Below are 26,790 nucleotides of genomic sequence, written 5' to 3' on the forward strand. Positions count from 1 at the left end.
TCATGTGCACATCATCACAGTACCATACAATGCAGGCTGAGGAAGATGATGTTCAAAGTAAAATAAGCTGTCAAATTTCAGATGCGAAACCGTGAAATGACATCATCTGACACTTAGCTATTACTTGCCCACCTCAAGACTGTCAGCTTAAATTCTTATTGTATTTTGCTTTTCTGATGGAGGGTGTCTTTTTAGGTAGCCCAAAATGGCCAACAATGCATGATTCTATACTTTGTATGGGGACTACAGTCATGTGTTTTGGTACCTGATTTTCTGTGTATTCTTTTTTATTTTTATTTTTTATTTTTTGTTAAGGGAAGATGTTATTACTAACATTAAAAAAATCTTAATTGGCCAATGAGCTTTTGGTTTTGTTGAATTCACCTCATTCTTAGTTTCTAGTTCTAAAAACTGGAAATAATTTACCTAGGGTATACAGGCACTTAGGTTTTTAGAACTTAAATTAAACCTTCAGATACATCCCTAACTTAAAAAAAAAATCTTTTGTGTTTGAAATGTAAATAAAGAAAATATCTAATAAAATGTTTATTACAAAAAAATCTTTTGTGTGTCTATGACATATACATGAATGTTCATATGTATGTGTGTGCAGGCACACACGTCCTGTGACACACTAGCTGGGCCATGTGCCCCCAGGGATTCCATCTCTGCCTGTCTCCCACAGGAGAACAAGCAGCACAGCTGGCACCTGGGTTGTCACATGGTTCTGAGAATCCCAATGCACCAAGTCTGTGCAACAAGTGATTTGCCCACGGAGCCACCTCCTTGGTGTCTAGACCCTATCTAGTGCTGGGTCTCCTACGGCAACTCCTCAGTGCATCGTGGAGCCTCAGCACTCAGCCTTGTTCTCTCTCTTTCCTCCCTGCTCCCACGTCAGTCTGCTTTCTCTCCTCAGTCTTCCCTCTGCTGGGCTAAGTATGTATGTAATGTCTGTTAGAGAAAGGACGCGATGCTTGCTGTGCTGAGTCTGGCTTACTCCCCTTCACTGCATGTATTCTCCAAACAATGACATGCTCAGCGTGCATGTGTCATTTTCTTTGCCCTCTCATCTGAGGACACCTAGCCTGACTCTGTACCACCTGTCTCAGAGGCTGAACTTATAATCCCATCAGCAGCGTGTATATAAGGGGCCACATCCCCGCAGCCGCAGTGCTTTGAATGAGAATGCTCTCCATAGGCTCATAGGTTCAAATACTTGTCCTCAGCTGGTGGCACTGTTTGGGAAGGAATAGGAGATGTGGCCCTGAAGGAGCTGTGTCACTGGGGTTTGAGGTTTGAGCAGCCCAGGCCATTCCCAGTGTCAGTCCCTCTATGACCCTAACTCTGCCACATGCTTGTGGATCAAGATGTGAGCTCTTGCTACTACTGCCTGCCTGCCTGCCACGCCTACCTGCTGCCATGCTTCCCACCAGAGCTGCCTGAAACTATAAGCCCACAATGAACTCTTTCTTCTATAAGTGACAGAAAAGTAACTAAGACACTGTTCGCTGTCGTTCCCTTTTCTCTACGAGCCATGTGGACTAGGGCGACTTTTATTTTGCATTTCCCATGTTTCTACTGTTTCCTGGCTCCATTTTTCAACATGTACTTTACTAAAGCCAAATGCATATCCACTGTCAATATAGCTGACATCAAATCACTAATATTTTGTTACTTATTAATAACACTAATGCTTTTGAATAGGTTAAAGAGGTTTAATAAAACAAAATCTTACATGTAGGTTAAAACATGAATCACATTCTTTAGCAACTTATTTTTAAAAATATAACTTAGCTAACTAAAAAGGAACAGGAAAATTTACATACAACAGAATTAAAGTAGGGTTTGAACTAGGGTATACAGCACCAAGATGCAAAGTAAGTCTTATCTCTATCTAGTAGGTGTAATGTCCAGGAGAAGGGCCATTTCCACAGGGCTCCATGCTGCCCCGTTACACCTAGCATAGCAAGGCGCTCACAACTCACCTGTACACAGCACCACTCAAAGCATGGTCAGACCAGGCTAGAGTCCACACACTCAGATACTCACCCCAACATCACGCTTATAAATTACATTTGCTCCCTCCAAAGCAATCTTCCTTAAGTTCAAATGGCATCGTGTTCTAAAAACACAGACTACATTTGTAATTAAAATGTCCAATGCAACATCACTGTCTGCATCCATTGGGGTAGTTTAGAAACTTGGTTTCCCACCACGAAGATCACATCCTGGGAGAGAAAACAAAATAGTCACTGAACTTTTATGTTCTGCCATTTTTCACAAATAATCTTAAACTTAAAATATAAGAAATAGTTTTCAAATATTATGAGAATCAAATCATGTCTCTTATCACAAAAATGTCACAGTAGATGCAACAAAATTATCTTTAAATAACTTTCAATCCTTAAAAAGCAGTAACTTTTACATGCAAGAATCACCCCCATGTTTCATGTGTGCTCTAGTTACAGTGAGAAGCCAAGCATATCACACTCAAGGACTGGACTTTGTGGTCTCTGAGTCCTTGTAGGCACAATACAAAACCCTAGCATTTAACAAAAGGATTCAATTCTGTGCTGCGAATCCTTGCACTTAGGAGGCTGAGGCAAAAGGACTGCCCCAGGTTTAGGGCTAGTCTTGGGCTAATAAGGTGTGGCCCTATTTTAGAATATTAAGAAATAAAAACTTCTAAAACCTGTGTACAACCATATAGTATTCAGTTCTATATATTAACCATACCATAACCTGACTGTATGTTTTCTTATATCTTTGGCCTTTAATCTGCATATCTTTCATTTTCTGTTCCATGTGTACATTTGAGCTCCTTTAATCCTTCACTTAGGGTTAATGTAGCCATATTTCTAAGGAGAATTTTAATGGTTATAATTATAGTATCCCTTTTTTGTACCATCCTATTTGACTTGAATAACCAAGATTATGTCAGTTTTAGAAAACTTAGGGTAGTTCTTATTGTTTTAAAATTCTCTGGAAAACAATATAAAAGAGCTTATTTTCAAGATATTTGAACTTGTTATTTGCTTGAGATTTTTGGAAAACGAATTCAGTATTGTTGGTGTTTTAAGACAACAGACACTGTTTCCATCGCTCTACTGTTTGGTTTTCCTGGGTTCTTCCTGAGCGGTCCAAACCTCAGCCACAGCAGTGCCTACCCACCTTGCTCTGCAGCTCATACTGTGCAGAGGTGAGAGGCCTTCCTTCCTGTGCTGAGTAAGCTGACCCTGTCTTTGCAGTGTTTTTGGCCTATGCTGTTTCATCTCTGAGATCTGTTCAATACATTTTCTAAATTTTTACAGTGAAAACTACTTCAGCTTGAATTCCTTTCTCTTTTTTAAATAAACGCCGAAGGCCATCATAATCTGCTGCCTCAGCGCTTTTCTACCTGGGGTGTGTTTTCACTGCCTGTCAATTCTAGTAACACTTAGCATTCTGTTAGTTTTTCTTGGATGAGTTAGTCAACGTTTATAATTTTATAAACATTCTTTTCTTTTTTTTTAACCTTACTAGTTAGCAGCTGAGGAAATGCTAACTTAAAAGAATGTGATAACATTTGTCTTGGCAAATAATTGTCCTAGCTATAATATAAACATGACAATATTCTCTTAAAATTTGATATAGAAATATTCTACAAAAGATACTGTGGTAATGTGTTATCAGAACCTAATATATATATATATATATACATATACATAATATATACATACATACACACATATATAATACACACACATATATATGTAAAATGGAATTGCTGTCAGTTAGTAATACTGAGCTAAGCAAAGAATAAATACAGAGAAATTGCTAATAACTAAAAGTGACTAGTTTAAAACAGCATAACACATACTAAGAAATATACTTTTATTGTGTGTGTGTGTGCTCGTGTGAGCATGCTTTCAAAGGTCAAAAGAGGCATCAGCTCCCTTGGACCTAGAATTCTAGGTGGTTGTAAGCTACCATGTGGGTGCTTGTATCTGAGCTCAGGTCCTCTGCGAGAGCAGTAAGTACCACATACTGAATCACTGAGCCATCTCGTCAGCACCAAGACACACTTTATGAATAGCACACAACACAAACGCTTAGACAGAGCTCCATGTAGTTAGTGTTATAGTTATTCAGCGATTGGTCAGTGGTTAAGAGTACTGGCTGCTCTTCCACAGTTCTCAGTACCCACATTAGGAGGCTCACCAACATCCTTAACTCCAGGTTCAGGGACTCAATCATCTCTGGCCTCTGTGCAGCACACACACTTAACTAGTATGGAGGCCTGGAGAGAATTTACTTTGGCTGTGTGTGTGTGTGTGTGTGTGTATTTATGTATATATGTGTATACACACACACACAGATACATATCATATATACGCATCAAAATGTTAATTTCTCTATTCAGAGCATTAGCATTTTTGGTAGAATATGGATTTCATTTTTGTTTTTGAACTAGGCTTTCATGTAGCTTAGGCTGTACCTGAGGATGAGCATCAACTTGTAATTTAGCAACTGAGCTATATGCCAGCTCTGAATCTGAATTCTTAAATCAACAAATCCATACTAGGCTTATTGTTAGCAAGATTTTGCTGAAAGGACCCAGATATAGCTGTCTCCTGTGAGGCTACGCCGGGGCCTGGCAAACACAGAAGTGGATGCTCACAGTCAGTTATTGGATGGATCACAGGGCCCCCAATGGAGGAGCTAGAGAAAGTACCCAAGGAGCTAAAGGGATCTGCAACCCTATAGGTGGAACAACAATATGAACTAACCAGTATCCCCCTGGAGCTCGTGTCTCTAGCTGCATATGTAGCAGAAGATGGCCTAGTCGGCCATCAGTGGAAAGAGGCCCATTGGTCGTGCAAACTTTATATGCCTCAGTACAGGGGACACACCAGGGCCAAGAAGTGGGAGAGGGGGGGTGAGGGGAGTGGGGGTAGGAAGGGTATGGGGGGGCTTTTGGGATAGCATTGGAAATGAAAATGAAATAAATACCTAATTAAAAAATAAGAAAGCAAAAAAAAAAAGTAAAGTAATTTCAATGTAGGTATCAACAGCTTGCACACTCTCTGTCTAGGACTTACTATTTAGAATGGCTTAACTGTTTTATCTCATTTTCAAGGAAATGCCAAGTCTGACTTTGATTGGTCAAATATCTCCAAAGAAACTGTTTAGAATTACAGCTGTCTTGTTTTCCTGAAATGCTATGTTCCCAGCACTCTGTAACATACACATGGAAGCAGAACGCGCCTTCCCCTTGCATTGACTAGACAACACAGCATCTATCTTTAGGTCACAGACTTTCTAGCCTAGTGCTTGGTATTCACTGCAAAGCCACTGCTTCAGCAACTGCAACCTTGGATCTCCTGCAGAACACTGCCCCCTCCTGGCTCTGATGCCAAACTTCATCAGAAACAACCACACCACATTTCCCACAAGAGACCACAATAACTGCTGTCATAAAAACAAAGCACAAATAACCTTACCTTCCAATGAAAGGCCAAAAAAGTCAAACTAAATAGGTCTGCTTCCACACAGCAGGAGAGTCTTGCTACTCTAAGACATTGTGTTACAGCTGCAGAGGCTGGGAGGGGCTTCAAAGGCTTGACCACAAAGTTAGCATCCATAATTTGAGAACTGGCCAACTTAGGGCAAAAATGGTAACAGGCCAATTTACAACACATACAAGCCCACTCACACAGTCCCAAGAGGTCGCTCTTTTCTAAATGTCAGACAGATCAACACAGTTCCACACTAACACTGTATTCTCTATAAAGCAGCCATCCCACACCCTGATCCCACCATGCTGTCCTCTGAGAACAAGAATCCTACTTTGCCTTTTAGGAGAATGTTCTTTCTCACCTCTGAGAAGTAGCATAAACTACAGAAGAGGGCTCTGGCTGTGGAGCTGGCCTTAACTCTGTGGAGTGATCAGTCACCTAGCTTTCTCCAAGTCTTCAGCTCCTCTTCTGTAAACTGTGGTCATATGCATGGCCAAGGGAAGGTCAAATACTGTCATCAAGAACAGAGCATGTACAGATGAGTCAGTCAAGAAAAGTCTTGATCTAAGGTGCTGGCTGTCTAAGTGAATGCTAGGAGAGAGAAGCCACAGAACAGTCGCAGGAAAGACCCCAGAGTACACAATACAGGCAAAAGGAAAACTGGAACACTAAAGAGAACGAGGAAACCTATAGCAGAAAGCAGTCCAGAGTTGAAAGCAGCTGAGAAGGCGGCAGAAATGAGCTGAATTTTCAAACCATCACCTGGCAATGATGAAAATGTTAATAAGGTAGATAGGATTTATGAAAAGGTACGGGCAGCATGGGTGATAATATGAAAAGCAAAGCATTAAATTTTGATATATTAAGCTTATAAAAATACAATATTATATAGTAATTCTCTTTATATAGAATTCATTTTAATTTCTACTTAATGTCATTTGACCTACTCTAAACAATAGCAATGAAATAACAAAATTTATATACTTGTTATTTTCTCCAAAAGCTTGAAATAAATAGTACTGTTGACACTTCAGAAATACAGATACATTTTATACCTAAAGTAACTATGTGCATATCCTTACATTTAAAGATAATAAACTGAAGAAATTAATACCAAAAAAAAAAAAAAAAACAAACCCAGAGCATGCTGCAGGTACCAAGATTGTGGATGGCTTTTCAGTTAGATATGGTAACTGAACACTGTTGAATGAGTTGGTAGCAAACTCAAGCAAGTGCCGTTACAGCAACAGGTGGAAAGAACTAGATCCTAACAGGTTTGGCAGGGCCAGCACACAGCATTCAATGGGCCAGAACCTGGGTAGCAAAACTTTTATTGGAACTCAGCTATGCTCACGATACCATAGTGACTGCAGAACAGGTGAATGGTGCTGAGCAAGATGTGCAGGCCTAAACTGTTTCCGATGTGCCTCTGAAAAAGTGCGATTCCTTGGCTAATCCACTAAGATAAATAAAATATTTAACACAAAAACACACAAATTCCATTTTAAAAATTAAAATTAACAAAAAGTATCCATGTACAAGGTCTTTGACTAGACTCGTGTTGAACAACCCAGTATAAAAGACATTTAAGGGTACCATTAATGATCTATGCAGATCTACTTGATTTGACATTAGGGAATTACTGTGAATTTTAAAGGAGACATCAAGAATGGTTATCTAGACACCTACGCTAATTTTTAGAGATTTGCAGAGGTATTCAGGTATTGTCATGTAGCTATGATCAACTTGAACTTTAAAATACAGTAATCTTTCCCTATTAGAACCTAGCAGCAGATCTGTTGGTGTCCAGTGTCTCTCAATGTCTGAATCTTGCCACACAAATCTGCACAATCTCATGGGAAAAGATGGAAGTGTGTAATATATACAGATTCAGGAATTATACACTAAGTTTCTATGTTAACTCTAGCGCGCTTGTCAGCCTAGATATGCCCTCTCAAGGCTAAACTTCCTGCACTCCTGTTACCCCCTTCCTGTTCAAGGGCGGCAGAAGGACAAAGGTAGGGCATTACTGCAGGGCCACAGTACATCGGCCTTAGTGAAACTTAGTGAAATGGAAACCGTAACTGGCTGGCAGGTACCATCCTATTACAGAGACATTCCTCTACTTGCCTGAATAGCTTATACCCCAGGCTTAGATTTTTTTTTTCCAAGTATGTAAGAAAAGAACTTCTAGCATACCTAGACACTCTCACTCACTCAACTCTCACTCTCTCTCTCTGTCTCTCTCTCTTACACACACACAAAACAACAACAACAAAAAAACAAAGAAAAGGATATGTCACCATATTACATAAAGCACTGAATAAATCCTGAAGCAAACATACCTCATTAAAAATTAATGTTCACAACAATATGAAGTAACCAGTGCCCCCCCCCCTCCGCCCAGCTCGTGACTCTAGCTGCATATATAGCAGAAGATGGCCTAGTCAGCCATCATTGGGAAGAGAGGCCCCTAGGTCTTACAAACTTTATATGCCTAAGTACAGGGGAACACCAGGGCCAAGAAGTGGGAGTGGGTGGGTAGGGGAGCAGGGCGGGGGGAGGGTAGGGGGAACTTTTGGGATAGCATTTGAAATGTAAATGAAGATAATACCTAATAAAAATATTTTTAAAAAAATCAATGTTCACTATACACATCTCTACCTATTAACTATACTACTTATTCTAAATAAAACCCCTTCTACCTGTAAACACAGCAATGGGAAGTCTGGGGCAGAAAGTAGTCATTGCAGGTTCAAGGCCAACCTAGGCTACACAAAGTAAGGCGTTCCTAACACCACCACCACCACCACCACCACCACCACCACCCAGCCTGAACACTGGAAGACAGGTGGCATCCAGGTAAATAACTTGCATTAAAATGACTATCATATATTTTTTTAAACCTATTCTACAGAGAAGGAGCTCTTGTTGCCACCAAGTCTGACAACCTGAGTTCCATGGGACTCACATGAGAGGGAAAGAACTCCCAACAACTTGTCTTCCGTCTGACCTCCACACACTTGATACAGCCATGTGAACATACACAGAGAAACATATAAATGAAAACAAATTAAATGTAATAAAAAACTTTTTTAAAAAATTTTATTTATTATACATAAGTACACTGTAGCTGTCTTCAGCCGCACCAGAAGAGAAGTCAGCTCTCATTATAGATGGTTGTGAGCCACCATGTGGTTGCTGGAATTTGAACTCAGGACCTAGGGAAGAGCAGTCAGTGCTCTTACCTGCTGAGCCATCTCACTAGCCCAATAAAAAACTTACTAAAAATAGTTCTCTGGATTTTGGTAACTATTTACTGAGCATACAAAGCCACATAAAAATGAGTGTACTTAACTCTTCAATGATATCTTTAGGCAACGGTGCCTAAAGGCAGTGGAGAGATGTAAGTACTGTTCATTTTCTGAATGAGACCACTGCTAGGAGACTCTTCTCTAGGCTGTGGAGCTGCCTGGGAACTGTGGGTAGCTTGCTGCCACTGCCCAGCACCTGGAGAGTGGAGTTTATTATAACCATTGCTAGTCAGGGAAGGAAATTCTAACCTTGAGTATGTTTTCTACAGAAACACTTTTACACCTTCATAAATTGAACCAGAGTAGGCCGGGAGCCACCTATATTTTACTAACTACAAATTTAAATTTGGGGGCGTAAACTTAAAGACATACACACCCCTTATTTTGTATAGACAGAATGTATTTTAGAAATGCCCTTACTACTTTAAGTAAACTGATGGCTGACCAGTTGTCAGCTGGATAGGATCCAGCACCCTACAAGCCGAGCCTACAGGCATGCTTATCAGGTTAACCGAGGCGGAAGAGCCACCAACTGTGGGTGGCAACACTCCCAGGCTGAAGGGAGCAGAGCACAAGTCCGCTCTCACTTGCACCGTGGCTGTCATGTGACCACCTACCACAAGCCCCTGGAGCTGTGTCTTCTCTACTGTGACACATGACTGTAATCCTCAGCTGCGAGCCTGAATCAACCTTCTTGCCCTGAAGCTGCCATTAGAGTATTTTTGTCATAGTAACAAGCAAGACACTGTCAGCCCCCAACTCTCTGTATATGTATACATGTATTTTCACTTCCTTTTGAGACAGTCTCACTTATATAGTCCTGGCTCTCCTGGAACTCATTCTGTAGACTAGGCTGGCCTCAAACTCATATAGGTATCCACCTGCCTTTGCCTCCCAAGTGCCAGGATTAAAAGTATGTGCCACCACACACTGCAATAAATGATTTTTAAGAAAGCATGTCAGTTCTGATTACATATGAAATACTCAATCACTGTTATGTTTTCTTAAGCTGTTAAATTCACATATTTATCTAAGCATATTAATAAACAAGATGGTGATCATATATAAGTGCTATCTTATAAAGTTACCAAAGGGCTTTGTAAAAGTCCATTGACATGGGCTAAAGAACTGGCTGTTGTTCCAGAGGAACCATATTTAATTTTCACACTCACACGGCAGGTCACAACTGTCTTTAACTCCAGTTCCAAGAGATCTGACATCCTTTTCTGACCTCCATGGGCTCCAGGCAACATGTGTGATACACATACATACATGCAGGCAAAAACCCCTATACTTACAAAATAAAGCAATGATAGTGATATCTTTTGACAACTTGAGATACAAAACTAGCCAATACCCCATTAGTTGATTTTCCTGCATATTAATGAGGGTAAGTTCTTTAAATATTGCTAACCAGTTATACTTCTTTAAAGGTAACTTTTATATCAAGGGTCATTTTCCTGGTTCATAAAGTTCTTATATGTAAATGTTAGCCAGGTTACCTATTCTTTCTGCTGAAAATGAATTCACTGTACTTCAATATATGGCTAGTGCCTCCTTGTTCCATAGCTCAGCATCACTTCTGTAACAAAACACTGGAAATCTAAGCCTGAGCCTCAAACTGGGATACAGCAATTCAGCAATGACGACTTGGGAGAAGAAACAGCAAGTGTTCTTAACTCTGAAATAAGTTTAGACCATGATGTAGTAGTGGCTATTCCTGGTTGTCATCCTGACTATATCTGGAGTGAACTACAATCCAGAATTGGAAGGCTCACCTGTGATCCTGATCTTGAGGCTGGGAGATACAAGTTTCTGACCTGGATCTTGGCATGGAGATTTTGAAGCATAGTGGCTATGAATCCCAGGAGACTAAGGCAAGGAGATCTCTGAGTTCAAGGTCATCTGGGACAAATCAAGTTCCAGACCCAGGTGTGGTGGTGCACACCTTTAATCTGGGCAACACCTTCTGTTGGAGACCTACATAAGGATGTTGGAAGAAGGAAGTCTCTCTCTCCTCTTTGCCTGCTTGCTGTGTGGGACTGAGCAACTGTTAGTTCCTTGGACTTCCATTCACAGCTGCTGCTGACCACTGTTGGGAGTTGGACTACAGACTGTAAGTCATCAACAAATTCCCTTACTATATAGAGACTCTTAAAGAGCCCTGACTAATACACATGAACTATTAAGACGTGAAGGGAAGGCCAGCATGGAGAGTGGGAAGAACTATAGGGAGAAAACTGCAGAGGGAGAGTGGGTCAACCTGTGTCATGTTTCCTATTTATCCCAGTTGCTGTGATAAGCTAGAAGAGTGGGGAAGGAAGGACACAGACATAAGTCATTACCACTGCAACAGCAGGGCTGGAAGATGAGATTGGTAAGGAAACTTATCAGCAGTCTAGGTAAGAGTAGACCAGAGTAGCACTGGGTGACAAAGAAAAGCTCAAGAGACAGGATAACAGGACTTTGCAATAGATACAGGGAAGAGAAATGTGGAAATGGAGGTGATATTAGGTCTCTGGCTAAGGCTCGCATTTTCTGACACTGAAAGAAAGGCCTTGGATTGCTCAGGACAACTTGTTTGGAACATTTTCAGCTCCCAAATTAAAAATTGAGCAAGGAGATCTCTTAGTACTACTCAATTGTCGTTGTGAGACATCCAGGAGGAGATAAAGAGTGCAGGAGACTACTCAGTAAAGCAATCTCTTATGAGCCATATGATGGGGAGAAGCAGAGAGGCGCTGCTGAACAGGTGCCTCAGTGTCCCCATGTGTAAAACACAGCACAGGACCTCTCAGAGTGCCAGGCCATGGAATCAAACTCCATGTGACTGGGCACTGCACTTGTACACAGTAAGCATTCAGATTCAGCTATTCTTACTGTTACTATTATTACCTTTTCTTCCTCTTCCATGAGCAGAAAAATGTTCAAAAATGGAAAAGGTTTCTGGTGATTCATTAGTCTTCAAGCTTTGGAACACAAGAATACTTCATGTGCCTTTAAGTTTAAAAGCAAGAAGTAAAATAAAGCATACAATTTGATGTACCTGATCAATAAAATTAGTATGGTGGGAATATAGATTTAGCCACAAATTTAATAATAACTGCAGCCTTAAATAAGACTATTTTTAATCAAAACCCTTGGTGGCTACTGACTGGTCAGACTGGGACTGAGATGGCTGGCAGAGGAGCAGCTGTGCGGGGATGAGAGCAGGAGCAGCAAGGCTGAGCGGGTGGACTGCACATTACCAACTGATGGCTTTGCTCAGTTTCACGTAGGTCCCCACAGAAGCCAGAAAGCTATCTATACTACAAGTATAGACATTCAATTTTAAAATTAAGCTTTAAATACTCAATACATTTTAAGGTGCTACTTCTCTTGGGTGGGTCATCTTCCATGGGTCTCTATCCTCACTGATTACAGACTGTGGTTTGAAACACCGAGAAGGGTGGGGTGGCGCACACCTGTAATCCCAGTAAGCAGAAGGCTGAAGCTGGAGGGTTGCTTGGAGTTGAGGCCATCCTGGGCTACAGGATGAGTTCCAGGTCATCCTAGGTTACAGTGACACCATAGCTTTTCATAGTCTTGTCTCCTCCTTAAATCAGACATCCTTACTGAAGTCTAATGCAGCCCCTCAGAAATCAAATTAATAGTTCCAGCAGTTATGGATTCCCTAAAACTGTGGGAAGACAAACATCTCTATGTGCTTGAGGAGGATGCTGTTTTCTTCCTATTTTAAATATGTCATAAATCTTAGACGCTCCTCCTGGAGTGTTCTGGGCTTCAGCTGCTATCTATGAACTTCATGGCTGGCTCCTATGTCAACCTATCAGAGACTTAATTTCACATTTCCACTGTCCACTAGGTTAAAACAACTCACTCAAGTCAACCCCCCGCAATTCCACAGGAGCACTGGAGCTGCTTCTACTACTGTCAAGTGAATGGAGTGGAGTCACTCATGACATCCCCAAGTCTCTCAATCTTAGACATGTATGTACATGCCAATCTCACTCATGTATGGCACCCCAGCACTCTGGAGGCTGGGGGTGAGGACTCTCGTTGGTTTAAGGCTAGCTTGAGCTACCTAGAGAGCTCCAGGTTAGCCTGGGCTCAAGTGAGACCTACGCCACCCCTCTCCACAAAGCTTCAGAACCCTCCTTCATCTATCATTTTCCCTCTTATACTCAGCTAACTTCAAATGTAGCTTTATTTTCTGTGTCCAAAGCAAGAATTATTTTTAAGCTTTCTTGCACAACATTATGGCAAGAGCCCTCCTACTACAACTTTTCTGTTTGCTGTCTCCAGCATCAAACAACCACTAGAATTCTCTTCTAACTGTACTATATCCCTACTTTAAACAAACGGACAGACATACAGCAACCTCTTGGCTCTCTTAGACAAACAGAATAGGCTCTAATGTGCTTGGCTTGGCATTTAATGTGTAACTGCAGTCAACCAGACCCTGTGGGTCTGCAAGGGAGGAACGAACCTCTTAGCAGTTAATTCTAGCAAAAAACAGACAGCAAATAAGTCAGCAACGAAATAATGAGAAATTGTGACCCAGGAAATAAGACGCAAAAGATGCTCAGGAGAACAATCCAGAAAAGTAATTTCTACTACCTTCAGAAATGAGTTGAGTTCACAGAACAGGAGGACACCCCAGAAACTGTCTGTGTTCTGTCAACTGGAGAGCAAACACTAAGCTCTCTTGAGAAACAGCTCAATTTAAATGTCTTTGGGTCTTGGATCAGTAACTTGGTTGCTGAGCTAAATAAATACTTTTGGAACAAATCAAGGAATTGCAGGACAGATTCTATTCAAGGTGGCAATAAGTAACAGAAACTAAGATTTAGACTAATTTATAGGTAGCGCTTTAGTCATTGTTTTCCTTTTCCCCAAATTACTCCATTCTTTATGTCACCCAAGGAACCTAACTTGTGCAAATCTTAAAGCTGTTGGGTGGTAAGTGTCATCACAGAATAGCTAACCTGTCCACTCTGTCATGACACTGTTTATTTCACAGATAACACCTGTATTCCTCTATTTACAAAGGGAGGCAACAAACAAACAAACAAACCCTCAACAAGACAAACAAAAATTACAGTTTCAACGCTAGACGTGTGGCCCTTGAGCCAGAGGATCACCAGGTAGAGTCCAGTGAGGGATACGCAGCAAGATCCCACCCCACTGCAAGACAAACAGATAACCGTTTCAGACATCTGAAGCCTTCTAATTTTAACAAAATCAGAAAAACCAAAAAACTGAAATAGAGATGCACTTGTGGGGTGGGGTGGGGGCAGGGCAGGGACAGGGACAGGGACAGGGACAGGGACAGGGTCCCTGTGTAACTGCCCTGGCTGGCCTGGAACTCACAGAGATCCCTCTGCCTCTGCCTCCTCGGAGTGCTGGGATTAAAGGTGTGAGCCATCATGCTGGGCTCAGGAAGCACATTTTAAACATAAACACGACTAAGTCCTCACTTGCTGCTTCTCAGAGGTATGTTCTGAGACACACTCAGCCTTGTGCAGCTTCCACAGAGACCTACAAATGTGCACAGCTAGATTCCCACTATGCATTTCAGAGGAAGGGCAACATGCTAACTATCTGTGCACCTAAATGAAGGCACAGGAGAAACACAAGGTAATGGGAAATTTTCATATTCTCATTTCATATGATAAGGCCACCATCACCTATGCGGTCCTCCAGTGCCCACAGCCTCAGCATATGATCTGCCAAGCAGGTCTGCACTGCAGTGAGTTTTCACTGGACAGCATATGATCTGCCAAGCAGGTCTGCACTGCAGTGAGTTTTCACTGGACAGCATATGATCTGCCCAAGCAGGTCTGCACTGCAGTGAGTTTTCACTGGACAGCATATGATCTGCCAAGCAGGTCTGCACTGCAGTGAGTTTTTAGATTACTCCCAAGCTTTAATTTGCCATATTGTAACTTATGCTAGCAATATGTGCTAAGAGAATCAAGAGTTATCCATACAGACTTTTTGTTTGAACACATGTTCTCATGGAGCCCAACATGGCTTCCAACTCACTGCAGCTACTGCATAGTGCTAGTATACTAGCAAAAGCTAGTATAGTGAACGTATACTGCTCATCCCCCTGCCTCCATCTCCCAGCGCTATGATAGGCATGGGCGTGCATGAGTGTTTAATCTGTTATGTCATGTCAGATCTTTGAGCCTGTGCCGTCATAGGAGCACAAAACAGAGAGTACGTTTCAGAGCAGTACGCCATGTCTGCTGACTATCTATGAATTGGTGACCATTTTCAACATGGCTGTGCTTCCATGACCTCTTGAAGTGAATGAAGATCCTGGGATGTGGCCAGGCTGTGATCAGTTAAAGGCTGCCCCGGGCTGTCTGAAGCTAAAGGTGAAGGTGAGAAGCACATGAGGCACAGCAGTCCTCAGCAAGCGAGTGACAGCAGCTCTGTGGCTCCAGGAAAGTGTCTGGCAAAGGGATGGGGCGAGCCTTTTCCACAAAAGCGCCAAACTCACTGTGAGTTATCTGAGGTTCAGACTAACCATAACCCATCTTCATAGCTGCAGCCTTGGCTCCAGAGTAGCTTCGTATCTTCATATCTATACAGCAACATCTGCCCTCAAATAGTAAGATGGAAGAAGGAAAAACCCCCAAAACCAAAACCCAAAACCAACCAAACAAACAAACCAACCCATCGGGAAAGCCTTCTCCAAGCAGGCGAGCTTTATTGTAAAAAGTAGTACTAACACACTGCCATCAGTCCTCGCACCACCCACCCCTCCTTTCTTTTTGAATGGAGTCTCAATATGTAGCCCTGGCCAGCCTGGAACTTACTATGTAGATGAAGTTGTCCTCAAACTCATCAATCCACCTTCCTCTACCTCCACTGAGATTAAAGCTGTGAGCCACTATGCTACACGAGGCTCAGGACCTGCCTTCTTAAAACTATTCTAATACTGTCTTCAGAATATCTAAAGTTAAAGGAGCTATAAACATAAGTTTGGGTCGGAGGGCAGAAAAGCCACAATCATTTCTCCTCACATCTCTGTCTCTATTTTGTTGTCTTAGGATCTGGGATCAATGTGGCTATGAAAAAAGGGTTAACCAAATCTAATCAATACAAGACGGATTCTGACTTATCTACTTGCTCAACTAAATCACCAGGATCTGCCAGACGTCACTTCCTTTAATTAGGAAAAGAAAACCAAAGTCTTATCTCTGAATACAAGCATACTTGCGAATCTCATGTATAAAACGCAGCACAAACTTGGAAAAAGGAACTACCGAACTTTACCTCTACATAGGCGGAGGTCCTTGCTTTGGTGTGTGTGTGTGTGTGTGTGTGTGTGTGTGTGTGTGTGTGGTATAGAGGTGTGGGGGTGGAGACCTGAGTGTCAAACGTGGGCCTGGCACATACTGAGTTGAATTCTCATCACTTTGAATGGTGGGATGGTATATAGTTTATAAAGTTATTATTTCAACAAGAAAACAGGACTTAGATATTAGACAAAATAATATTTGAAATCTTCTTTAAGCAAAAAGGTTCTTTTTGATACCGGGTCTTTTTCTGACTGGGCTCACAGTGATCTCAGTGACCCTCCTGGCTCAGACTTCTGGGTACTGAGACTGCAGGCATGCTCCACCAGGCTCAGCAAACTTTAAGTTAGCTAGCTTTTTTTTTTTTTCCCGAGACAGGGTTTCTCTGTGTGGCCCTGGCTGTCCTGGAACTCACTTTGTAGACCAGGCTAGCCTCAAACTCAGAAAGCTGCCTGCCTCTGCCTCCTGAGTGCTGGGATTAAAGGTGTGTGCCACCACGCCCAGCTAAGTTAGCTATCTTGATAGTCAACTGTAATTATCAAATTATTTCCCAGGTTAGATAATTTCAATATTTGGTTTGCACCTTACCACAATTAAAAAAAAAGTTTTCAATTCTAAAGCCCTTTTGTAGTCACGGGCACAGAGCAGCAGCTTCAGCTTCTGTAATCCTGAGAGAGCTACTCACAACAACTGTAGTGGCATGGAAAACTCAAAATGACTGATATGGGTACTAACAAATTTCAAGTTTATCATCAACTAAGGTACGTATACAAGTAACAATGCTTTCTAAAGAAAGGCCGGTTCTGCCAAATGAATCAATGGGGCCTGTTTCTTTCATTCAGAAGTACTACAGAGCAAAGCAGTCAGGCCCACAGGGAAACAGCCTTTCAATAGCTGTAAGCAGAGCCAGACCAGGCTTTGTTGGTTTTCCTTTTCTAAGAAACATAGATGTCTGGCTTTACTTAGCCCATCTGCCATAAGTGATAACCAGATGCTCCTGTGACAATTAGAAATTTTCAAAAGTACTCACTCCTCTACACTAAAACCTAATAGCGCAGATGAGTTCCACAGCCTGGGATCAAAAGGAACGTCAATAATGTAACAGAACGTCTGGGAACAAGAGAAAGAAGTGATCTGATGAACACGCCACAGAGGCCCAGTGTTCACAGCACCTGCTCCTGCTCTCTCCGCCTCACATGACCCTAAGTTCAGATAGTAACTCCACATTGCAGACAGTGATGCCACATCATTAACAAAAGCAGAACCCTGATGCTCAACACAGGTGGCTGCTAAGTAGAAACTGTCCATACCTTTAATATATGAACTCTAACACCAAGAAAATGTAACCAATCCTGATCAAGTTACTGCCTTACAGCCAAGAGCTTCAAAGTTAGTAGAAGGAAGGTTGACATTTTTGAAACTAATTAATGTTTCACTTAGTAAGCAAACTAGCCTTCAAGCAGACCAGTCTATACACAAAGCTGTCTGTCTTGCTAGGCACCATTAGTGCTAACAAGTCATGACAAAATGCAATCTGCAGCACACCATCTAATTTCCCCCTTTCTTTCTCTAATCTCCTGTGCACATAAATGGGTTTGTGCCTCTGTGTGCACCTGAGGATGGATGTCAGACACAGGTCCCCACCCTCTCCACCTTATTTAAGACAGGCTCTCTTTGGATTCACTGCGCTTCTGACAGGCTAGCTAGCTCACAGGCTTTGGGGGACTCTTCACTCTCTGCAACCCTTCTAGACACAGGATCCCAGGATTATAGACACACCACATCCTCTGACTTCATGTGGATCCTAGGGATCTGAACTCAGGCCCTCACATGTGCATACCAAGTGCTTGTCCCAATGAGCTTTCTCCCTGGCTCAGGACTTTCTAATGAGTAAGTAAGTTAAAATAAGCTATAGCCAAACTTTGTACTGTATGGGAGGGGGTGATATTTTAAAGTTCAGTGACCCCATGGGAAGAGAGATCTAAATTGCCCAAGGAAGACATTTGATGCTATACAATTGTCAATAGACAATTGATGTAATGTTTCAACATTTAATAAGATTCCTTGAAACATTTTTCCTGACATAAACCCAGTCATTCAAGATAAATTATCTTCTATGTTAGCATTTAGTTACAGGTAAGACCAGGTGAGCAGAATTCCCTACGTGGTCTATTTACCACTGATGACATACTCCTAGAATCTTGCTTTTTCACACCTATAAAACAGCACATATCCACATTCCTTCTAAAGAAAAGACAGAAGGCATCTCTTCCACAGTGTACTCCAAAGATGCCACAATCCTGCGTCTCCTGCTCAAGGGGGGAACAGTCAGCCCTTCTTTCTAATGCTTGGATTCATTAAAACAGCCCGACTCATGCCTCTGTCGTGCTGGTGCCTATAAATGCACCACTACACAGAGAGTAACGGACAGACATGACTCAGGAAGAATTAGGTGTCAGAAGTCTCTTCTCAGGGCTCAGGCTCCAGCACACAACATAGGCTTTCCTTTGTCCGATAGAAAAGCCCCTAATCAGTAAAATCAACAGGTTAGTAAATAGTCAATCTTCAAAACACACATACAGAGGATGTGAATACACAATATGGTGATGACTCAGTGCTGACCTTCTAGAAGCTTCTTGTATCAGGCATGATGGTAGCTATAAACCAACAGTTATAGTACCAGAGCATATGTAATACAGTATCTGACACTCAAATTCACAACCGTTATGTTACCCATGTCTGTCACTTCTCTGTCAGCTACACACTCACAAAAAACACACTTCAAGTGGCACCAGTCAAAAAAAGGTGTGAAGTAAAATGGACAGAAACTTCAGGAAAATTTTATAGCTCAAATGTCAGCTAAAAATCTTGACACTAAAAGCTTTCATTTGGAAACATGGTTAACTTTCTACTCTAAACTCTTCCAAAATCAATTTAAACTTACTCTTCATAGTAATAATTTCATCACATGGTTGCTGATGCAACAGAAAGAAATCAGTCACCAAGGTTACTTACTTGGTGTTTAAAACATCCTCATGTCTATTCAACGACATTATACAGAATTTGCTAACTTTTAAATAATGTCACATTTCTGATGAAAAATGAAATTTCAAAATATTCAGTTGTGTCCCATGATCTGTTGTACATTATAGTGAATTCTGCACACTCTTCTCACAGATATACCCAGACTATTTTTCATCTTAAGATGTGGAAATCACTTCTGCACTTCCTTCAAAATTGCAAAATGTAATTTTTGTCAAATATTCAGATGTAAAATGGTAAGATAGGTGTTGAAAACAGCTTTAGACCAAGAATTAAAAAAAAAAAAATGTGTTCTGTTTATAACACACAACAGGGTCTGTAATATCTTTTTATCACCAAAAGTTACTGTCCATAGTAAGGGTAGTACCACAAGGGCTTCTAAACACACCATTTATGAAGAGCTCAAGTATTTTCACAATTTATTTCAATACAATCTTTTGAGTCAGAATGAATTTGAAGCTTAGCAGTTATCCTGAAATATAGAACATCTGACATGTCCACTCCAATTCTTCCCCCAAAAAGGGTTCATATGAAAATTCAACCAAGCACCATTAATGAAAAACATACATCAGCCTAGAGCATATGCTGAAAGCTCCCTAAAGCAGGAAAAAAACACCTCAAAAAACCAAAAAGTATAAAAAAGCACTTGTGATCAGGATACAATTAAGAGAACCTGGAGTTCTGGGGCTAATACCATGGAAAGCTGAAAGTGGATTAATGAAAGTTAGATACTAGAATTGACCCGTATTCAGGGACCAAATGAGACTGCGGTCTCAGCAAACAGTCCAGGTGAAGTAAGACTAAAGGCAGCGCTGATGTGTGGGGAGCTTAAGATCCACGCTGTGAAGAAGTCCCACGACAGTGGATGATCACCAAGCAGCCTCCACAGAACAGCCATATAAAAATAAGAACAAAGTCTCACCCTGGCTTCTAAAGTACTTTTTCATCTCAAGAGTTTTAAAACCTAATTTGATTTCCAATGTTCAACTCTCCAGTCCTTTTAAAGGGAAGCCACTCATCTCCTTGTCAACCTGGAAGTACTTCAGCTAACAACACTGGACCCCAGAGTCCCAGTTGGAAGCTTAAAATGAAACACTGGACTTTTAAAAATGTACCCTGCCTGGCTCCTCTTCAAGAAACAACACAGCACTAGATCATTACAGCTCCTGGCACTTGTTTTGGGAGCACAAAATATACAAGAGGAGTGGCAGTAACGGTGACATCCTTTCGCTTAGGAGAAGCAACTGAACCTGTGGTTGACATGTTGTCTATGTGATTATCAATCCTGTTTCCATCATTAATCTTCAACTGTATGAAAAGCCTTGCTCCTACTGACCATAAAAATTTTATCACCGTAGAACGCAACCTTTCTGGACCACAGACAGACTTCACTTACTGATGGGAAGTTCAGTTTTGTTTTGTTTTTTGAGACATGTACTATTATACCCCTAAGCAGGCCTTGGACTCACGTTCTCCTGCCTCAGCCTCCCAGAGGCTGGGATCCCAGGCATGTGCCACCACACCCAACCTAATATGGTTTAGCAACGTATAAAACAAGTGGTCTGTGATGCAAGGCTTTAGAACACAAACTGATGAATATTTCACGGAGCGTATCCAAACCCTAAATAATTCTTTCAACCAGATAGTGCTAAAAGTCACTTCTTGATTTGAATGGACTGCTGTTTTCTCAAACTTGGAAAGAGACTGCAAATTCTAGCCAAAAGATTGAATGCCCTCCTTATTACATTTCCCTTTTTCAATTACCTAAGGGAATCTGTTATGGCTTCACACACAAGTCGCAATTCTAAGTCATTCTTCTTAACCATAAGTATGCCAAGCTGACACTAGTCACTGCCAGTCTCGCTCTGCAGGTGACAGATGCAGTAAAGCTCACAGATGTGGACTGGCTGCAGCTTGACACTCGGTGCAATGTACACCCTGGCAGAGCCTGCAGATGCACAGCTCAGCAAAGGGAGTGTTTTCTATTTCAGTCATTTCCCATTTTATATACTTCTAGGACCCGTCCAGACGATTATGAAGCGATTACTGCCCCCCACCTTCCCACCTCTCATTCCTGCTCAACCCTATTCACAATTCATTTCTATCTTCCCGCGTTCCAGATCCTTCTTGCCGAAGCTTAATTCGGCTACTACTATTATTATAGAGCGGGGCTCCCAGCAAGTGCCAGAAGCGAGAGGCACCGGCACCGCTATTTAGGGGAGCCTTCGCGCAGCTGCTCCAAGTTTTCCTGAGAAGCCACCGACCCCTCGCTTAGTGTCACGGTCCCTCTTTCCCCCAGGGGCGGGCTCCAGAACCGGGTCCATCCCTGCCCGTCTTCCACCGCGCGAGGCAGGCGCGCCCCACCCCCACCCCGTTATCCCTACTGGGATGCCCGAGCCGCTTGGCCCGTCCTCTCCACTAGCCGGTGGCCCGCGGCGCTCCCGTGCTCGGGTCCCCACCTCGCACAGCTCCCCCGCAGCCCGGCCGGCGCGGAGACACCCCGCGGCAGCTCCAGGCCCCGCATCCCCCTCCCCGGACCGCCGACGGGGTTACCGTGGGAAGACGGGGCGGTCGTAAAGGACACGGCGGCAGCGCTGCTGCTGGTTGCGTCGGACGCGGAGAAGAAGCTGGAGGACAAGGATGAAGATAAAACGGGTCCGCTCCCCAGTCTCCATGGAACTCCCGCCCAGGCCCGTTGCTAGGAGCCCCCAAAGGCTCGAGCTCGGTTTCTCGCTTTGTTGTTCCGGGTACAGGGCGGCCGCCGCTTCCCCCGCGACAATAAATAGACTAGACGCACGGGGGCATAGAGGCGGCACGAGGCGGCTAGAGCGCCGCCGGACCCGGGCGCTCCGGGGGATCCCGGCTAGCCACTCACTTCCGGTTCTCGCTGCTCCCCTCTCCGCCCCAACCCCTAGCTCCTTCCGCCTTCCCGAAGCCGCTGGCGAAGTCCTCCTCCTGCCCGCCCGCGGGCTGGGCGGGGCGGAAGTGGCCTGAGGGCGCTGGGTACCCGGGGTGTGCTTCTCTGAGCTCGCCTGTCCGCCCGCCCCGGGAGGATTTGAAGCCCCGGGCTTATTTTCCAGCTCCTCCTTGGCGAGCAGCATGACTCAAATGGGCTTTCATTTTCATGTAAACCAGAACTGTGCCTGGCACCCAACCGCCTGTACGGATGAGCTCAGCTAGCAGCCACTGGGCCCTTAGTCGTGACCCCGGGGTGACGGGGATCCCGGCCTTACTCATCGAGGGCCCCCGGCGGCGTGGCGGGAGCAGCAGGGCTAGCAGGACGCTGGCGACTCACACTCGCTGGCTTGAACGGCCGCACCGGGCGGAGTGCGCCCTCGGGATGGCGTGGGCCGTGCTACCCGAGGAGCGAGGCTCATAACGGCCGGAGAGCAGCCGCCCGCGCGACCCGGCTCTTGCTCTTGCGGGCTCGCCCTGGCCTGTGGTGGAGGCCAGCGGGTTAAAGGTCACGTGAGCCGGTTCCTTAGGTGGCTTGGCCTCTGACTGGGGCCACTTGGCCTTTTGAGAATGACTTAGACTGTCATCAGAGGGTTTAGAAGTAAACAACTAGTAGGGAAGTTTAAGTATTTGAGGGATAGCCAAGGATGCCTCTTTATCTCTCCTCCCTACTCTTAAAGTGTGAAAATGCGCGCAACACCCCCCCATCCCCCCACCCACAGCGCCCTGAAGGACAGATTTGCTTCAGTTCTCACATTTTTTTTTTTTTTTATTTTTGAGCAATATTAAATAGGTGTACTTTGCGTGGGATAGGACGAACAAGAAGCTGGGTGAGAAAGTCATGCCTATGGTGACTGATTTTGACAGATTTAGAAGGGATGGCCCTGAGAGGAGAGGAAAAGAGGATGTTGAGGTCTGGCTACAGTAGGGCGTGGAGGTGTTAATAGGAATAGTTCACTGCGAGTATAGCTAGGAGAAAGTGACAAGATAAAGTTGGAGGGGAGCGAAGACCCAAACTCATCTGCTCCTTGCAGACAGGAGTTCGAATTCTCTCCCAAATTGAGAACAACGGGGCATGGTTTACCAAAGGAAAAAAACAAGATAACCAGAAAACACTATTTTTAGGGGCTACTGCCCTGTTTAGAAGGCAATTTTACAACAATGGTGACTGATTCTAAGGTCTTTGATACTTTCCTTCAGGCAGCCCAGCAGGATACCTGGGAAGTGCCCTCTACTTTGGCCTGCCTTTTGTTATAGCCAAGGAGCCTTCCTTATAGAATTGGATATAGTTGGCTTGCAAGTTCCACTTGCTGTGGTGCTGATTTTGATTGTTAGCTGATTGGATTATTCTTACACCCTAGATGATTAGTAAAGTGCACTTTTAAGTATTCTCTGCTATGATAGCACCTTCAGAGACAACTGGATTGCTCTCAGTAGAGCCATTACAGTATGACAGCATTGTTACATGGAAATGAAAGGAAGGTGAGGCCCGCTGGGAAGAAGTAGGTCATGGGTGTGTCTTTAGCTGAAGTTGCTTGCCCTGGTCCCTGCTTTCCCCTTTCTTCCTGGAGGGTGATGGGAACTCTGCCTCCATGATGGACTGGCACCTGAAACCCTCTTTCTTCCTCTTTGATTTTACTCCCAGACAAAAGTAATATGACCATTTCCCGTTAATGACTAGAACACTTCCATACTTTCATACTATCCCATTTATTGTCCTTCTGACTAAGAAATTCCCTTCTAGTGAAAGAGGTGGGTCAGTACCAGCTCCACTCTTATGATGTATACAGAAGACTGCTGTGGAGTTGCTGTCTGCTGTCTGTTGTAAACTAAGCATCTTACTAACACTGTAGCACTGACAGCTAAAGAGGCGGAGTTTTAGTTGTCTTCACTGTAAAGTGGCTGTTCTCAACCTTCCTAATGCTGAGACCCTTTAATACAGTTCCTCATGTTGTGGTGATCCCCAACCATACAATTATTTTCACTGCTACTGCATAACTAGTTTTGCTACTGGTACGAACCTTAATGTAAATATTTTTTTCTGAAGAGGTTTGCCAAAGGGGATGTAGCCCACAGATTGAGACCCGCTACTATTAGTCAAGGACTGATGGACACTGACACCCTATTCATCCCAGACCAGACAGACTAGCGAGCCTCGGTGGTAAGAGTTCTGCAACTGCAAACATAACATAGAAGCCATGATGGCAATATTGACTGTCAGCTTGGTAAGGATTAGAATAGGAGACAGATATCTGTGCACAACTGTGAGGTAGTTTCTAGATTGGGTTAACTGAGACGGGACAGAAAAATGTGGGTTGACACCATTCTACACCCTGGCAACCCCGACTGAACAAAAGGGAGAGAACTGGCTGGGTGCTAGCGATCATCCTTCTCTGCCTCCCGACTGTGGATTTAATGTGACTAGCTGCCTCATGCTCCTGTCATATGCCTTTCATCATCATAGGATGTACCTTCAAATGCCTAAACAAACAGCCCAGATAAACCCTACTTTCCTTCCTTTTGTTGGGATTTTGTTGAGAAGAGTAATTAGTACACAGGCTAAAATAACTACAAGCTGTTCCAGTTAACAATGATATAAGACTGAAATGTAAAGGGACATGGTGAAATTTTTAACAATATCATAATTTTTATGTATAAAAGCACTTATACACAGTGTCTTAGTAACTTAATAAAACCTACATAAATGTACTCTTTACTACAGACATTTTAAGACAACAGCCAACTGTCACAGTAAGTCTGACTCTAAGAAATTTAGATCTTCAAATGAGGCTACAGGAATGTGCTGGCTCCTCTGGCCTCCTGTAGTCCTGCAAAAGACAGACAATAGGACAGAAATTATGTCACATCATTAGGTACAGTTATTTCTGCCAGTGGCTAGCTGTCCTGTGCTGGTGGGGATCTACTATGCCAATTAGAGCAACTAGGTTTTGTTGTCTCACACCAAGTTAATGCAAGCAGTATGAACCTAGAGACCAGGAGCCATTGGTGTCAGAGCTGCCTCATTGCTCAGGGGTCCTCCTCAGTGTGTTCTGATACATCCCATTACACCAGCTGAGTGGCAAATAGTAGAAGATAGCATGATGCTATCTATACCTAGCTTCATAACCTCAGTCTACTCCCTACCCCTCACTCGCAGACAGACTTCATGACAAGAGCCACTGAACAGAAGTTGCTGGAGACGGACAGAGTAGCTAGGCTGGTTCCCAAGGCATAGAAAGTGGAAGGGGAAGGTTCATACTCAAATTCATGTCTCTGGGAGGTTTCCTCACCAAGCTGATATAGTTCCTCAAATGACATTAACTGACAGCCTAGGGAAAATCTAAGGCTTTGCCAGGAAGTCCTCAGCGGGGCAAAGGGTGCCGAAGGTGACCTGTCTTCACGGGCAATGTCCCCAGGCTTCCATCTGGCAGAAAGGTGAGTCGGTTGCTTTCTTGCTGTACCTTTGAGGCAGAATCTGATACAGGAGAAACTTGGGTGCTGTAGAAGGGCAGCCCTTACTCCATTCCTCGTGTGGAGCAAAGCATGGTGGGTACTCATCACCATTACAAGCTCCTTTTCCTGGTCTGTTTTCCTCTTCTTTAGCACACAGTCCTGCACTGGGCATGGATTCATCCTTGGCCACAATCAGACCTGATCAAAATCAACACTGTTCAAAGATTCATAAATTTGGGGTTTAAATTCAGTAACTGAATGGGTTTTTTCACTACCGAGGATGGATTGCATGTTTGTGGCAGTATATGGGGTAGCTGATTGAATTAAGCAGAACTACATTGGTGAGTGCGAACACAAACACACAAGTGAGTGTGCTCACACAGCTGCTTGTCCATGCATGCCCTGAGAGGACATCTTTCTTGAGTTAGTTCCCTTCCTCTACCATGTAGGTCCTTGAGATTGAATCCCAGTTGTCAGGTTGGGTAATAAGTGTTTTTACCCATAGAACACCTGACTAGTCCAGGAAGGTATTTTTATTGGAACTTTATCTGTTGAAAAAGTGTTTATTTCTCTTTTGGGAACTTGTCACTTCTGGTCCCCAGCCTAACAGTCAGTCAGCAAGAACTTCCCTAATGGCCAGAGAAGTGGGTTTCTGACCTAAGCTGGCCAACTTGATAGAACCTGTGTAGGCCTGGCTGTCTTAGAACTCAGTGAGTAGACTATGCTGGCCTTGAACTCAGAGGTTCACCTGCCTCTGCCTCTGCCTCTGCCTCTGCCTCTGCCTCGAGTGCTGGGATTAAAGCATAACCCCTGCTCTGCCTCTCAATTCTATATTCATTTTTATTCCTATTTGGTGAAGATGAATCTAGATCCTTCAATTAGCTTTTTGTGCTTGTCATCACAAGGTTGGATTTCTGTTAGTTGATAAGGTTGCATATAATGAAATAATGTTTTCTTTTTACAGCATGTTCTCCCATAAGCTCCTACAGGGTGGAAGGTCTTGTTAGAATCCACCTTCTGCAGCGCAGGTGGCTTGGACAGCCCTCTGTAGGTGAACAGTAGTGAAGTCTCCAAGGTAAAACAGTATTTGTTTGGTCCAGCACATCAAAAGAGATAAAGCTGGCATGGTGACATATGTTATCTTCACACTCGAGTCAGGGAGTCAGGGCTAGACTGAGTAACACAGCAAAAACAAACAAACCCCCATGACTAACA

At 43.3% G+C, this 26,790-nt stretch overlaps 1 protein-coding gene across 4 annotated transcripts in view; it reads right to left on the minus strand.

Annotated features, from left to right (window-relative positions):
- Tbpl1 (TATA-box binding protein like 1) overlaps nucleotides 1-22,590 on the minus strand; it is a 28,494-nt gene extending 5,904 nt beyond the window's left edge. The window contains exons 1-2 of one of the 4 annotated variants that reach the window (XM_085842683.1): nucleotides 21,721-22,004; nucleotides 2,050-2,122 (exon numbers count right to left, since the gene is read on the minus strand). In XM_085842683.1, the coding sequence (XP_085698809.1) occupies nucleotides 2,050-2,122; nucleotides 21,721-21,842 (195 nt within the window). In that variant the 5' untranslated portion in view covers nucleotides 21,843-22,004. Of the gene's footprint in view, nucleotides 1-2,049; nucleotides 2,229-5,859; nucleotides 5,993-21,720; nucleotides 22,005-22,400 lie in introns of those variants that run through there. The other 3 variants (XM_021174375.3, XM_085842682.1, XM_085842681.1) reach the window with 3 other exon arrangements.
- Nucleotides 22,591-26,790: the final 4,200 nt, after the last annotated feature.

This window comes from Mus caroli, unplaced genomic scaffold (assembly GCF_978045245.1).
Source record: "Mus caroli unplaced genomic scaffold, Mus_caroli_1 scaffold_9, whole genome shotgun sequence".
NCBI classification, from domain to species: Eukaryota; Metazoa; Chordata; class Mammalia; order Rodentia; family Muridae; genus Mus; species Mus caroli.